General features: G+C 44.7%; 1 protein-coding gene across 3 annotated transcripts in view; it reads right to left on the bottom strand.

Moving 5' to 3' along the window:
• The window catches only part of FGD5 (FYVE, RhoGEF and PH domain containing 5), a 153,048-nt gene extending 141,426 nt beyond the window's left edge, over positions 1–11,622 (bottom strand). For all 3 annotated transcript variants that reach the window (XM_039482230.1, XM_039482233.1, XM_039482231.1), the window contains exon 1: positions 11,289–11,622. In XM_039482230.1, coding sequence (XP_039338164.1) covers positions 11,289–11,301 — 13 coding nt within the window. In that variant the 5' untranslated portion in view covers positions 11,302–11,622. The remainder of the gene's footprint in view (positions 1–11,288) is intronic.
• Positions 11,623–15,895: the final 4,273 nt, after the last annotated feature.

The raw sequence follows: 15,895 nt of genomic DNA, 5'->3' as shown, positions 1-15,895 counted from the left end.
CTCACAGAAACCAATGAAAAATTATTACAGTACATTCTGTAATGATTTGTCCTATCTAGTTTCCCATTTCCCAAGGAGGAAACCCTATTCAAACAAAACTGCTGCTGCTGAGGTCATCAGATACATGTCTCCTGATCAGGAAGATAGAGGAGAAATCCTATCTAGAAGTCACATGTATAGCAGCAGGGTCCAGACTGCCAGTAGTTCTGGCTACTTTAAGATGAACTGGATGGACGTTACAGGAGTGCTCTATAATGATATATCGGTAAATAGTTAATAGATAAAATGCCAGTAGATGGCACTCAGGAATATGTAGCATAGATCTGGAATCTTGTAGAACTAATAAAACTTGTTATACAATGCAAATGACTTCTGGCAGCTCTTTATATTGGCTTTTAATTGGGGAAATGCAAATGTAAGGGGCAAGGTCTCTGATGGTTGGGTAAAAGGAAGATGAGGAAATCCCCGCATTCTGCATGGGCAACTATAGGAGGTCATTCAACACACTTATCCTTGCTTCAGCTGAGCCAGTTGCAAAGGCACTGACCACTAAAACCAAGCTCGATAAGGGAAGAAGATTACAGTTACTGGATGCTAAGAAGGAAAGAAAAAAAAGTCTAATTTCAGTTAACTGTCAATGTTGGGCATTTTGATGTACTTTTAACATGCCACAAAATGCAACTAAATGTATAACAATGGCCGGATAACATATATGCTAGCTCTAGAAATATCACACATAGCAAAAAAACTGAGCTACATATATTCAAAGGTAAAATGACAATATGAGCACATCCTTATCCAACATTTAGTGTAGTATTTGTAGCTTCCAGTGTCCAATCTCTATGAAGATTCCTTAATACCAAATCAGACAGTTGTTCTGAAGACAAAGGGAGTTGGGCTTCTGTTATTTCCATCTTTGTCTTCAGTATCTGCATCAGAGATGTTCCTCTGCTTAGTAGTCAGAGTATAGCATTCTGCAGGTGCTTACCTCCTCAAGCTCCAGAAATGAATTCAATCAACACACTCTGCAACTGGCATCTTTAAATGAGCCTGTAAAAATAAAAATCCACCGATTGGATTATTTCAGCTAAACAATGATCATTTTATTCACTTTAGGAATCTGCTACACCAGTGATTCCATTAATAAAAGAGAACTTTTTCTTTCCACAAATCAGATGGTCTCTGGAGAATCTCAGCATGTTGAGGGTCCATCAGAAGACAGAGGAATCGCTCTTCACCTTGATCGCTCCCCCATCATTAGCTGGGCTGGAGACTTAGGTGCAGAGTGAGAGATAACAGCTCAAAAAACAAGAGAGACAACTTCTCTGCCTCTCAACTGATTCTGAGACCTTTCTTCCAGTCCTCTACCTCCTTAGTTTTCTTTTGAGATATCTGCGACTCAAAGGTAGTCAACTGTGTAGCCAGTTGTTTTGAAGGAGCTAGACATTCCACGCCAAGCACAAAGCACACATATTGAAGGAGATATCTTGCCTCAGTGGATTTGAAGAGAAATACCAATGTATGGGGGGAAATAAGAGAGGCTTAAAGCAGGTGTGCAGTAAGAAGAGAAAGTTATATAATCTCACAGTCTCCATCCAATACAGTTGTTTTCTTCCTCTCCACACCATCTTCTGCTGCTACTAATCAGGTTGTATGACTAATAATGTCTTAAATGTTATAGACCACTGTTCACTCCAAAGCACTTTACAAACTTTTTGGAATTAAATAATTTTACCACCACCAAAGCAACCACTCCATGTATCGTTTCGGCACAGGAAGTAAAGAATACTGTACTCAGCTGAAAATGAAGGCACACAGAATGTATCTGAATCTGGCCAGGGAACCAGGATTTTTCTATCTATCCATCTCATGCATGTTTAAGAGATGCATTTCTAGAATTACATACAAAACTCCCAAATTTTTGCCAGCTCTATGTGCATCATTTTATGTAAAGTATTTAAGGAGTATTTAGTTATTCTCAAATAATTTTCATATACACAAACTTCAATTGTTTAAAAAATGGTGTGGATTTAGTGATTACCAGAAGAGCCCTTCAGTGGCATGACTGGTACAGTCTGTAGCCTTGTTCACAGTAATTTGCTGGTATGAATTAGCGATCAGTGGCCTAATTTTCCCACTGTGCCAGCCTTTGTTCACTTCAGGATGCTTCCTCTCTCTGTTATAACTGCTCACCATGTTGCTCTTGCCCTTCACAGAGTTTGTGCAATTGTTTGTTTACTTCTTTTTTTTATGTACAAATGTTTATTTTTCTTTTCTTTTTAAAAAATCATGAAATAAAAGCAAATCTGTCCCAGCACAATGGATCCCTATGAGCCTTTGATGATCAGGGCAATTCCACTTTGGGTATGTTTGTTTCTGCTTCCGTTGGACTCTGAGCCACTTAAGACGATTCTAACATAACTTATTAAAGGGCAAAAATAACATCACACCGTAAGAAATGTGCTTGTTTATAAGTAATACATATGCATGTTTATTTCAAGTTGTGAATCTTTGTGTTTGGGAGAGAGAGACACCCTGTGCCTAAGGGAAGCTATTTGGGACCAGATGCTCTTTTAGTCTTCTCCTCCCCTTATTGTTTGAAGCTTCCTAGTTAGCCACTGTTTCTTCCTCTCCTTGACTACCTTCCTCTTGGTGAGCATGAATTCCAACAGGGCTGCATCCCTTTCACAATGCAAATTAAATGGCAATCCCTGACCACCAGCTGAGTCATCAGGGAGTGAACGGCAGCTCATTACCCATCCTGTAATGGCATCCAAACCACACGGCCATCATCTCAAAGGTCTTTTTAATGATACATAGATTTGCTCATGAGTCCCTTTAGATATCTTTTGTGCTGGAGCTTGAAGGCAAGAAAAGAGAAGGAAAGTGCTCTTCAGGGTGCAGCTGTTATCACCTGAAACATTGCAAAATGTCCATTTACTAATATTCTCCAAACCTGGTCATTCGTCAAAATGAACATGGTTTCATATTTACTGAAGGTTTAAGTAAAGCCATCAGGGACTTGGTGGACTTGGTTTGAATATCTAGTTGAATGCTGATATTTCAAGCAAAGCAGGCACGTTTGTAAATATGTTCTAGGCCAATGGTTCTTGAGCTGTAGTCTGCAGTGCTGCTTTGGCTACAAGGGTGAAGCACCCATGAGTCTTCAAGATGCTGTTAGCAACAGTCCAGGTTGTTGGTAGCTAGGATTCAGTTCAGGAGTTTTTTAGAATTCCAAAAGGCTTTTTGTGTACCACAGAAATTCAAGCACCTCTGTGTAGCCCATTTAGCGGCTCCACCTTTTATGTTGGATGTTTCTTTGGCATAAACTTGACAGAACAAGGAGCAATGGTCTCAAGTTGCAGTGCGGGAGGTTTAGGTTGGATATTAGGAAAAACTTTTTCACTAGGAGGGTGGTGAAGCACTGGAATGGGTTACCTAGGGAGGTGGTGAAATCTCCTTCCTTAGAGGTTTTTAAGGTCAGGCTTGGCAAAGCCCTGGCTGGGATGATTTAGTTGGGAATTGGTCCTGCTTTGAGCAGGGGATTGGACTAGATGACCTCCTGAGGTCCCTTCCAACCCTGATATTCTATGATTCTAAATTCAATCACGAGCAAATATTCAGACAACCCAAAACTGGAGAGGCAGCTAGCACAGAGGAAGACAGACCAAGCTGCATAGTTCATTGATTCACAAAGTTTAAGGCCTGAAGGGACCATTAGAACATCTAGTCTGACCTCCTGTATATCACAGGCCGCTAAATTTTACCCACTTATTCCGTATTAAGCCCAATAATGTATGTTTGACTAACGCAGGCTTTCCAGAGAGGCATCCAGTCTTGATGTGAAGACATCAAGCGATGAAGTCTCCACCATGTCCCTTTATGTTCCGTTCCAGTGGTTAATCACTCTCACTATTAAAAATGGGTGCCTGATTTCCAACTTAAATTTGTCTGGCTTCACCTTCCGGCTATCGGTTCTTTTTATGCCTTTTTCCATTAGATTAAATAGCTCTTTAGTACTGAGTAGCTTCTCCCCAGGAAGATACTTATACACTGTAATCAGGTTACCCCTCAACCCCTTTTTGCTAGATGTCATTATAAGGCATTTTCTCCAATCGTTGAATCATTTTTGTGGATCTTTTCTGCGCTCTCTAATTTTTCAACAGCTTTTCAGAAATGAGGACACCAGAACTGTATTCCAGGATCAGCCTCACAAATGCCACATACAGAGGCAAAATCACCTCCATGCTCCTATTCATTACTCCCCTATTTATACAACCAAGGATTTCAGTAGCCCTCTTCCCCACAGCAGTGAACTTGGGAGCTCACGGTGAGTTGCTTGTCCACTGTGAAACTTAAATCCTTTTCAGAGTCATTGCTTTCCAAGACACAGTCCCCAATTACATAGGTACAGCCAGCGCTCATCGTTCCTAGATGTAGAGCTTTGCACTTGGCTGTATTAAAACTCATTTTGTTTGAATGGGCCTGGCTTAGCAAGTGGTTCAGAGCTCTCTGTCTGACAGCCCTGTCCCTGACCTCATCGTTATTTACCACTCTGCCAAACTTTGTGTCATCCATAAATTTGATCAGCAATGATTTTATATTTTCTGCTGGATGAAAATGTTGAATAGCATCAGGCGCCGTACTGATCCCTGCAGAACCCCACTAGACACATCGCCATTCAATGATGATTTCCCATTGATGACTACTTTGAGATCTGTCAGTGAGCCAGTTCCTAATCCATTCCATGGGTGCTTTAGTGATATTGTATAGTGCTAATTTTTTAATCAGAATGTCAGGTGGTACTGAGTCAAATGCCTTACAAAAGTCTAAGTTTTTTTTCTCCTGCTGATGATAGCTCATCTCAATTGATTAGACTCTTCCTGTTGGTATGCATACTTCCACCTTTTCATGTTCTCTGTATGTATAAATATCTCCTGTCTGTGTGTTCCATTCTGTGCATCCGAAGAAGTGAGCTGTAGCTCACGAAAGCTCATGCTACAATAAATTTGTTAGTCTCTAAGGTGCCACAAGAACTCCTGTTCTTTTTTCAGTAACCTTTATAAACCAAACCTGTAATCTCTTCGAAGAATTAAATCAGGCTTGTGACCTGGGCAGCTTCCACATTTACAAATCCCTTCCCAGAGGGACGGGCAATAAGTAGCACAAATATAAAATGAATGAAAGGGCCAGAATCACCCAAAGCAAACTCATTTTCATCTCATGTAGCCAAACACTGTAATTGCTGTAAGGAATACAGAGGATTCAGGGAAGGAAATGAAGAAACAGTGCGAGGACCAGCCTTCTAGGCAATTTAGAATCTCTGCATGTTCATGTTGCTGAAATAGTCTCTCTTATCTCTCAGCACTATTATTAGTATTTATGTATTTGTATGACCATAGTACGTAGGACCCCGAGTGTGGAGCAGGATCCCATTTGTCCCAGGTGCTGCACAAACACAGACCAAAAAGGCAGTCTGTGCCCCAAAGTGCTTACAATCTAAATCTATGACAAGAGACAATAGACACAGACAGATGGGGGAGTACAAGGAAACAGTGGTACAATATTCAGTTTGATAGGCGATGGTATGAGTTCACTAGTGGTCTAACTGTTGTCACGGTTTGTGTAGGCATCATGGAAAAGGAGAGTTTGAAGGGGGGATCTGTAGGAGGATAGTGAGGTAGTTTTGACGATGTTTCCCAAGTGTGAGGGCCAGCATGGGAAAAAGCACAAAGGTGCTTGTTTGAAAATGTAACAAGTGAGCGATGGAGCCTGGCATCAGTGGCCTATCAGAGGAGGGAGCTGACATCTTAATAGTGAATGAGAGATGATAGGTAGGGTGGGATAGGCAATGGAGGGTCTTGAAAATGAAAACAAATAACTCCTGTTTGATGTGTTGGAGAAGGCGGAGCCAGTAGAAGGATGCAAAGAGAGGGCTGACATTGTCAAAGCATTCTTTGCTGGATTCCCACAGTGGAATTCTGATCATAGTCAATCACTCCCCGAACACAGGGGATGGAGCAATGGAATGCTATGTCAATCACTCCCTGAACACACTATGATGGAGCAATGGAAAACTGGGCCATGCTTTGAATCTGTCACGTCATAACATTCTGGACCTGAATGAAACATAGGAATATAGATGGGTCCCAACCTCTAGCTTGGAAAGCTCAGAGTACTATCCATTAGCATGAAAGGCAGAATGGATGTGTCTTTTCCTACTCTCCAGCTGGCCATAGAACTACCAGGGGTCTCCTAATCACTGGACACATTCCTTCTCTGTTCTTCTCCTTCCCTCTGGAGTTACCAAACCCAGCCAAAATGCTCAACTGAACCACTGTAATTTGCTCCTCAGACCTGTATTTACTGGTGGATTGACCAAGCTCCTCAGTTATGCAGCTGTGATCACAACTGAAGAAAAGGTATCTGTCAATAATGGATTGTGTTAAGGGCTAACATCATCCCTGGCTTACCTCCATTTGCCTTTAATGGAGCAAAACCAGGAATGAATTTGGTCCCATGTGCGTATGGTAAAATGATGCTCTCATTCAGAATAACGTTTCCATAGAAAGTGTCATCCTGAATTTGTGCACGGGGGGGAGAAGAGGGAGAGGGCAGCAAACGATTAAAGTTCTAAAATCAGAGTTAGCTTCTCAGCTGGTCAGCCTGTTGTCAACCCCTCCCCCCGCCACCCAATAACGCTGTGTGCTATGTGGTGTATAAAGTAATCAGAGAATGGAGTCCTAAACCTCATTTATTTCATGTTCACACTGAAGCGCTGGGTCCAAAATGGCAATTATCATTTTGCAGGCTACCCAAACCCACCAATAAACCAGTGTTTAATAGGCCTTCCTAGATAAGCCATTTTACCATCATTCAGAATTTAGATAAATATGTAGCATATGCTGTGGAACCTGCTCTGATACGTTACAGAGATGAAATTAGATGAGCTAGAGTGATTTACAAGGAAAGTGTAATTCCATTGAGGGGACTCCACTTGTGTTATAAACCACTGGAGTTGTCATCACCAGGACTCTAGGATGTACGGTAAATAACTCCAAGATGTCATTAATTTCACACCACTGATGGCAGATCTTTTGTTGTTCTATATTTATGACATATGGGTCCCTCACTGTGTGTTTCAAATCATTTGAAATAAGTGAAAGTGACATAGGATGGGATTTTCAAAAGAACCTAAATGATTTAGGAGCCTAGAGGTAAAATTTTCAGTGGGACTGAGGATCCTAAGTCATTCAAAATTTTTACTCTCACTTATTAGAGTCTGTACGTTAAGGGCCTGTCAGAATTCAGCAGACATCAGTGGGCTTAGATCAGGCCCTACCTGACTGTTTTCAAAATAAGGTCCCCTGAATACCCATTTAAGTGACAGATCTGAATTTTCAAAAAAAAAGGCCATAATTCTCTCATGTCATTTTGTCTTTTAATTGGAATGTTAGCAGCCAGGATTTCAGAGCAGATACCACTCTGCAAAGATAAAATGCATTCTAATACAGTTATTGGACTCCGTTGTTCTGAGATAGGATCAATGGTTTATGACTTTGGAATATCAAATCAATAGGTTCCAACTTTCTCTTACTATAGAACTTTATTGCCGCAATTCATAAACATAATACAGTCATATACCATCCTACAGAGGAGCATTACTGGGGAAAGCTATAACCTAAAGTCCACATGTACCAAACTGAGTGGAAAGCCTCCTTTTAAATGGAAATGATTCATTCGAATACCAAAAGCTCTGGTCCTTAATCATGTATTGAAGTTTAGTCACGTGAGTGGTATCATTGCTTCAATGGGTTGAAAAGTTATACACCTGCAGATATTTGCAGGACTGGGGGCTTAGACTGGATATCTAGGGAAAAAAATATGTACAACATCCAAATGATCAAAACTTAATATATGCCATTAGTTTAATATCCCAATAACTAAACGGCTCTGGTGTCTCAACGAAAGTTACAATTTTACAGCTACTTCCCAACAGGAAGCCCTGCCTGCAAAAATAGAGAGCTTATACCCTCCTGTCATTTCACATGCTGAGATTCCATTGAAATCAATAGGAGTGTTTCATGAAAGTCTATGGCAGTAGGATATGGCTTCAGTTTAAAGAGCAGGTATGCTGGTAGCTTCCTGCAGCTTTCTTAAAGTGGTTTCACATTTAGTATATTTGATAAGAATTTTTAAAATGATACCACGTGGTTTACATTTTTTAACAACTGGAGGTGTTTTGATTTTGTTAATTGTAATTTTCCTTTTGTGTGGCATGATTTCAGCCCCCACAAAGCCACTGAATAATTAGAGGAAGGATGGTCTTGTGGTTAAGGATTGGATTGGATCTGAGGCGAGCTGATTCCAATTTTTGGAACCTCCATGGACTTCCTCTGTGACCTTGAACAAGTCATAAGAAAAGGAACATAAGAATGGCCATACTGGGTCAGACCAAAGGTACCATCCAGCCCAGTATTCTGTCTACTCACAGTGACCAATGCCAGGTGTCCCAGAGGGAGTGAACCTAACAGGTAATGATCAAGTGATCTCTCTCCATCCATCTCCACCCTCTGACAAACAGGGGCTAGGGACACCATTCCTGATCCATCCTGGCTAATAGCCATTAATGTACTTAACCTCCATGAATTTATCTAGTTCTCTTTTAAGTGACCAAGTCACTTAATCTTGATCTGCCCCAGCTCCCCATCTATGGGGATAATTATATTTCCTTTCTCCCTTGTCTATGAAGATTGTCAATTCTTTGGAGGCATAGAGTATGTCCTAATATGCTAGTACAGTGCCTAGCACCATGGCACTCTGATCTTGGTTAAATCCACTAATTGCTACTGTAATATAAATAATATATTGGAACACATGGACTTGCATCAATTAATAAGCAAAACTCTCCCCTGAACTCAATGGAGAGTTGTGCTTCACACTGATGGATACATTCTTCATGTTGGTGTGGATCAAATAACAATTATTGCTAATAAAACGTATGGTCTTATAAAGTAATAAGCCTGATAGTGCTGACAGTGCACATTGCTCTGAGACTGGGATCAGGCTGGAGTCCCTGTGTATTAAATTGTGACAAGATGAAGTTTTTAAACCAATGCCAGAAAGCCACTCTTCACCAGATGGCTAAACTTGGAATGAGTTTCTCTGGCACAAAGCAGAAAGGAGTCCAAGCTGGCCAGGGAGGGTTAGGAAAAAAGAATTAAAATGTTACTTTTTGAGTGGGCAAAGAGAATGCAACCCCCCCCGCCCCCACCCACAGCACCACACACACACCCCCACCACCTCTCGAGGGAGCCTTTAGTTTGGTAAACACCGATTCACAGTTCCCAACACATGTGGGTCTGAAAGTGAGTGTGACTATGGCAGGAAAACCTCTGGGCTCCATGATGCTTCATCTCAAGCAGGGCACTGAATAGCCTTCATCATCTGAGGGAATGAAACAAAATGGAAGAGTTGGGGGTTGGGGCAGGGGACCTGTTTGTCTCCTCCAACCCCCTGGATGTGGCACTGTATTTTCAAAAGAGTTCAGCACTAGAGCTGATTGCAAGTTTTCATTGACTCCCCTCCCCCCCAAACAAAAGGGTCCCTGGGAAATTTTCATTTTGGCCAAAACATTCCTATCGTTCAATGAAAAGCCAAACATTTTTTATTTTTAAAAATTAGGGGGTTAGTATTTTTCCTCGGCCCCCCTCTCCCAGTAGGAGAAAAAAAAGACCAATAGAGGGGAAAACGCAATAACAAAAATATGTGTTGTCAAAAAATGTGGGGAATTCTGACTTTTTTAAAAGTTGTCTTTCCAAAATGTTCACCATAAACACTTCCATTTTCGCCAGCTCTACTCAGCACCCAGCACCCAGCTCTGAGTGGGAGCTCTTAGGTCCTGAGCACGTCTCAAAATCCGCCCTCTTCATTCTCAATGGGAGCCGAGCAATTCTGAAATCTGTCCCCTAACTCTGGGCAAAGAGTGAAGCCCCTGTGACAATGCTTATGCCCGCTGCCGGGCAGGGTCGCTTTAGGACCCGGCTTTTGGGAACTCAGGGCAGGAGAACGGAGGGGAGACACGGCCAGAGACAGACAGCGGAAACTCGTGTGTTGCAATACATGACGGGTCGGATTAAAATCTGCCTGCTCTGAGGCGCGCAGTTAGGAGCGCCCTTTGCTTGCATCAGGTGCGTTCTAGGTGCGCAATCCCTGCTTTTGGCAAACGATGCTGTGATCTTACAGGTTCAAAATGTCTCGTTTATGTCACATGCGCTCAGCCCCCCCCCCCCAGCCCCCGGCAGCCAGCACTTCGCCGCCGAGGGAGAAGAAAAAGGACCCCCCCCCCCCCAGCCCACGTTACTCCAAACCGCAAATCTGGTCACAAAGTCAACCGCAAAATAAACCGCAGTCAGACAGGACCTGGGTAACAGACACCGCACTAAAGCACCGCTCCTCCCTTCTCCCAGCCCGGCTACGCGCCGAGGAGCAAACGGGGCAAGGCGGGGCAGAAAAGTTGGGCATCTCCAAGTTGCCACCAAATCAGCCAGGAGCTAAACCAGCCCTTAGGGCGCCAGCATCGAGGTGTCAACTTTCCAGCCTGCCAAAGAGTTTCTCACATCACCCCGCCACCCTTCCCGAACCTCCAGCGCGTTTAGCGCTGTGCGTGTGCCAGGCAGCTCCCGGCGAGTGATTAATCCAATCCACCTTCCAACCACCTACTTTTCTAGTGCACCTAGGGGAGCGGCCCCACCCCCGGGCTGGAAGCGCTTTCCACGCTATCCAGGTTACAGTTCGGCTCAATGGCTCTCAGCGCCCCACTGCTCCACCACCCCCGGCAGCCCCCAGCACTGTTTCACTGGACCAAGGCACCCTTTATAACCCGCCTCTTGAGCAGACCAGGACCGGGCCATTATTTCGGAGTGGAAGCCAGTGCGTGCCTAGCCTCCCCCCGCCACAAGCCCCTTGCCCCTGCTTCTGCTTTGCCAGGGGCCAAACACCACCAAGAAGGAAATGGGGGTGAAGGGCTAAAGAAGAGAGAGGGGAGGGGGGGGCGCAGCGCGCTCCCCCTTGGTTGTCCTGTGGCCATGCTGAGCACAGCCCTGTTACACAAGAGCTGCGCTCAACTTTAGCGAGGCAATAATCTCCCATCGGAGCAACTTGTGCAGGCAAGAGGAGACACCGCACCCGCTCAGCGTGGGTCAGATCCGTCCCCCAGGAGCGAGCCCTTTGCCGCCCCAGACCCCCCCTTCCCAAGCCCCATCAGGCCCCCAGGAGCCGGCACTCACCTGCGTTGCTCATCTCCCCCAACTTTCAGCTCTCCCGCCCTCAGATCATGGTCCGGCACGCCTGGGTCGGGCGCGCCTCCTTCACCCCCGAAGCTGGGGCGGGGGCCGGTGTGGGGCTGAGACGGGAGGGGATAACCAGTCAGCAGTGGCCGGAGCCCTCTTTGGCTGGGGTGTGTGTGTGGGGGGAGATCACTGCCGCTGGCAGCCTTCGCCCTGCCCCATGCTTAGCCTGGCAAGGCAGACTGGCTGCAGGCAGCTGGTCGGGTCCCGCTCTGATCGCAGCGCACTGGCCAGGGCTCGCCACCGCCTCCTCCTCACAGGCATTTCCCTTCCTTTCCTGCAGAGGAAGCCCTTTGGCTCGCTCAGGGATTGAAAGCTGCAGCGAAACAAGGGCGGGGGGGAGGGGGGGGAGCACGGATGCCAAACAAACAGATTTAAAGGGACAGCAGCTGTTCTGTCTCCCACCCCCTGTATGTCACACACACAGAGTTCAGGATCTTGCATACGCTTCGGGAGTGTGAATGGGGCTGGCACACGCGGGGGGGGGGGGGGAGAGAAGCTTCTCCTCCCTGGCTGAGTTTGGAAAAGAAATCAGGCATGTGGAAGTTTGTGCATGGAGCTAAAAGGCCAGGGAAGCCGGCACTCTGGGCCGTTTCCTCCCCAGGTCCTGCAGCCGCAGGGTGCGCAGGATTGAACGAGACTTTGCAAAGCACCGGTTGTTTCCCAGCCGAGCCCGGGCTGTGCATTCCCCGCGGGCAGAGAGGGCGGCTCACCCACCTCCCCTGGAGCCCAGAACAGAGCATTTCTGCCCAGCCGGGCTGAGGGTCGCGCCCTCAGCCCGGTTCCCGCACGACACGTCCCCGCAAGCAGAACCAAAGGCACTGGAGTGTCTGTGCGAAACGATCGGTAGCCACGGGGCGAGTGTGTGGATAAGGGGCAAGCGACAGGGCGTGAAAACCAGAGAGGAGTTGCCCGCACAAAGCTAGAGCAGCCCCTGCCCCGACGCAAGGGCATTTTAAAGGAAAGGTTTGCGTGGTCTCCCCCTCTTTTTAGCCAGCCCTGCCTTCGCCTCTGTGATCAGCCTTTTCTGCGCAGGAATAGCGGAGGAGACAGCAATTCTCCCTCTTCTTCCTTCCTTCCCACCAAACGTGTGTCTGTGACCTGGCTCTGAACACGCCGTGAATCCGTCTGCCCCCGCCCCATAGTTGTGGGGTTTGCAGTAGACTTTGCTAAATAGAGCCCCGACCCTGCAGTCTTTACTCAGGAGAGTAAGGATTACTCGTGCGAGCGAGTGCTGACAGCTCGGGTCCGGGGTTCTTATGTGCTACTAGCTTCAGTCCAAAGCTTCAAAGCTTGGCGTGGTCCCCCATTGTCCTCAGGAATTTCAAAAATAAATACGTGAGGCTAGAAAATGTCCATTCCACAAAGGTGAGAGATTCCCCCCAGCCCCCAATTTGGTAAACTCACTATTATGAACTTATGGGGCTAAGAGAGGAAACGCTGGGCTCTTGACCCCCTTGTCACGGTAGGATCATGCAACTCCATGAGCCAAGGGATTCAGAGTGCAGGTAGGTGCCCCATTCACACCTACAGGTCTCTGCACTGGTGTATCACAGAGCAATCTGTCTGGTCCCAAAGATGGCTGGGTCTAACCTGATTTTACTGAGCAGCAGACTATTCAGGTGTAAGATTGGAAAGTGAGAAGGTCAGAATACTTGGCCCCAGGATATCTTACAAGTGACATAAATATTTTATGCACCAAAAGGATTATTTGTGTTTGGTGGTTTATGTCGGAAGACAAGTAGTATCACTAAAGGTGGTTTATCAGTGAGTTGATGGTGTACAGCAGCTTTCTTTCATGTAGCATTGTTTCATGTTTATTTTATTATAAAGCATCTAATAACAAACATCATTATTATCCACCAGTTTATAATACACAGCTGAAAAGAGAGAGACCAAAGACATTCCAAAGCATTCTTCACTGTTGTTTCCTTGGGACTGATATTAAACAGATTTCACTCCAAATCGGTACAGGTAACAGGAGCAAAACAGTTAGGACTAGACTTGTGCTGAGTGCTCCTTGTCCACTGTAGATAATCTGGTCCTGCACTGCGTTCATCACTATGGTATCTGGCCAGGTCAGGCCCTAATCCACTTAGTCAAATCAAATCAATCTAAGAAATGTTTCCAGAACCACCAGTTTGTGTGAATCCAAAGTGTCTGATCATCTAGGGCAAAATATGGATCCTGAAAATGAGCAAACTTAATACTTGCTTTCCAAGTAGCACTCAGGTGGGTTACAGAGCAGAATGTCTGGCATTTTTGCAAGAAACTAAAAATGTCAGAAAAATGCTAAATATAAACCTACATAAGAGGAAACTGGGAGTAGAAATTAAGAGCACAGCAAGGCACGCTGCACATCAGAGAGGCTTTGAAAACCAGTTTCATGACTGGCCAGGCTTCAGTGTGACAGTTGTGTGTGTTTCTCTTTGATGCAAACCCATCCCCTTTGTTGATTTTAATTCCCTGTAAGCTAACCACCCTCCCCCCTTCAAAATAAAGTAACTATTGTTTTGAAACCATGCATTCTTTCTTTATTAATTAAAAAAAATGAGATAACGGACAAGGTAGCCCGGGTGGGGTGGGGGAGGAGGGAAGGACAAGGCCACATTGCTTATTGTAGCCACACTAAAAATCAAACTGTTTGAATGACAGCCTTCTGTTGCTTTGGCCATCCTCTGGAGTGGGGTAGCTGGGTGCCCGGAGCCTCCCCTCCCACCCCGCGTTCTTGGGCGTCTGGGTGAGGAGGCTATAGAACATGGGGAGAAGGGTAGGTGGCTATACAGTGGATGCAGCGGGGGTCTGTACTCTTGTTCCTGCAGCTCCAACAGATGCTTCATCATGACCGTTTGCTCCCCCATTAGCCTCAGCATCATGTCCTGCCTCCGCTCTTCACACTCACTTAATTCTTTCCTGGCCTCTTCCACTGAATGCCTCCATGCATCAAGCTGTGCCCTATCGGTGCGGGTGGACTGCATGAGCCTGGAAAACATGTCATCAAGAGTGTGTTTTTCTCACCTTCTAATCTGCGATAACCTCAGGGATGGAGATGATAGAGGGAGCGTAGAAACATTCTACGCACTACGATTTTGGGGGGACTGCATGGTCACCTGTGCTGCAAAGTGCTGCTGAGTTTGTCATGCTGACCAAACAGGAAATGAAATTCAAAAGTTCCCGGAGCTTTTCCTGTGTACCTGGTTAGTGCATTGGAGTTCAAAGTGCTGTCCAGAGCAGTAACAATGGAGCACTCTGGGATAGCTCCCAGAGGCCAATACCGTCGATTTGTGTCCACATTACCCCAAATTCAACCCAGAAAGGTCGATTTTAGCACTACTCCCCTCACTGGGGAGGAGTACAGAAGTCGATTTTAAGAGCCCTTTAAGTCGACGGAATGGGGTTGGTTGTGTGGATTCATTCATATTAAAATCGACCTAACACGGCTAAATTTGACCTAACTCCATAGTGTAGACCAGGGCCCAGAGACTGTAGTTATCAGGTATTCAAAGCAGAAATGATTTGAAAAATGTCAATTGAAACACATTTTTGAAGAAAAATGGCCTTTTGATTCAATAGCAATATTCATGAAAAAAATCAACTTTTGTGAAAAAGTGGTTTTTGGTTGGAAAAAATGGAAAACGAGCACCAAATTTCTTTGGGTTTTCAGTGACTGACATTTTTTGCTGAAGACAAGAAAGAAAGTGTTCTTCTCAAAATGTTTCATGGGAAAAATAATTGTTTCCTGATCAGCTCTTTTAAAAAAAGTTTCTTACTATTGAGCAATGTCAACCAACTGATTTGCAGCAGATTTACTCTGAATCAGATGAATTCATGTCATTAGCTTGGTTATCAGATTTCATTTGGCATATTTTTAGTAAATTTAAGAGCTGTGCTCATTATTATTTTTCTAATATTCATGCAAAGGGAACTTGTTCAAAGGGAAACAGGCAGTTTCTACATATTGTAACACACAAATGGAGATTTTCTTATCCTGTTTTTATAGGAGATGTCCACTGAAGCAAGCTTGGGTGTGGTTATACTGTGCATAACTAATTCTGAGCAGCAAAGGTCCTAACTTGAGCTAGACAGATAATGGAAAAAATATTTGACAGATGTTTTATTTGAACAATATTGGAAAGTTAATAGAACAATCAGTGTCACAAATATTAGACAGATCTCATAGAAGCTTCTCCAACACAGCTTGTCCAAAGTTCTCTTCACCCATAATGATTTGCAGTTTTCTACAGGGTAAAGAGAAGCCGGGAAAATTCACAGATCTATGTCCCAAATCTCCATAGCCTTTTCATGGACTGTGTGATTGAACTGTCCCCTTCTCCTCTGTTTGTGGAACCAGAGTGGATATTTCTCACATACATCTGAGTCTCTTCAATTGGTTTTAACTCTGCAGTTGGTTCAAGAGGGCCAGCAAATATGTCCTCCAGTCACAGAGCCCTGTTTTTTAGAATTTGAAAGGATCCTGTCCAGGTTAAAAGTGACTACAGTTGTTGTTGGTTTTTTCGGAGGTGGGGGAGGATGTGAAGAATTTATTA

This window comes from Mauremys reevesii, linkage group 7 (genome assembly GCF_016161935.1).
Source record: "Mauremys reevesii isolate NIE-2019 linkage group 7, ASM1616193v1, whole genome shotgun sequence".
Taxonomy (NCBI): Eukaryota; Metazoa; Chordata; order Testudines; family Geoemydidae; genus Mauremys; species Mauremys reevesii.
This window is presented reverse-complemented; position numbering and strand designations above follow the sequence as displayed.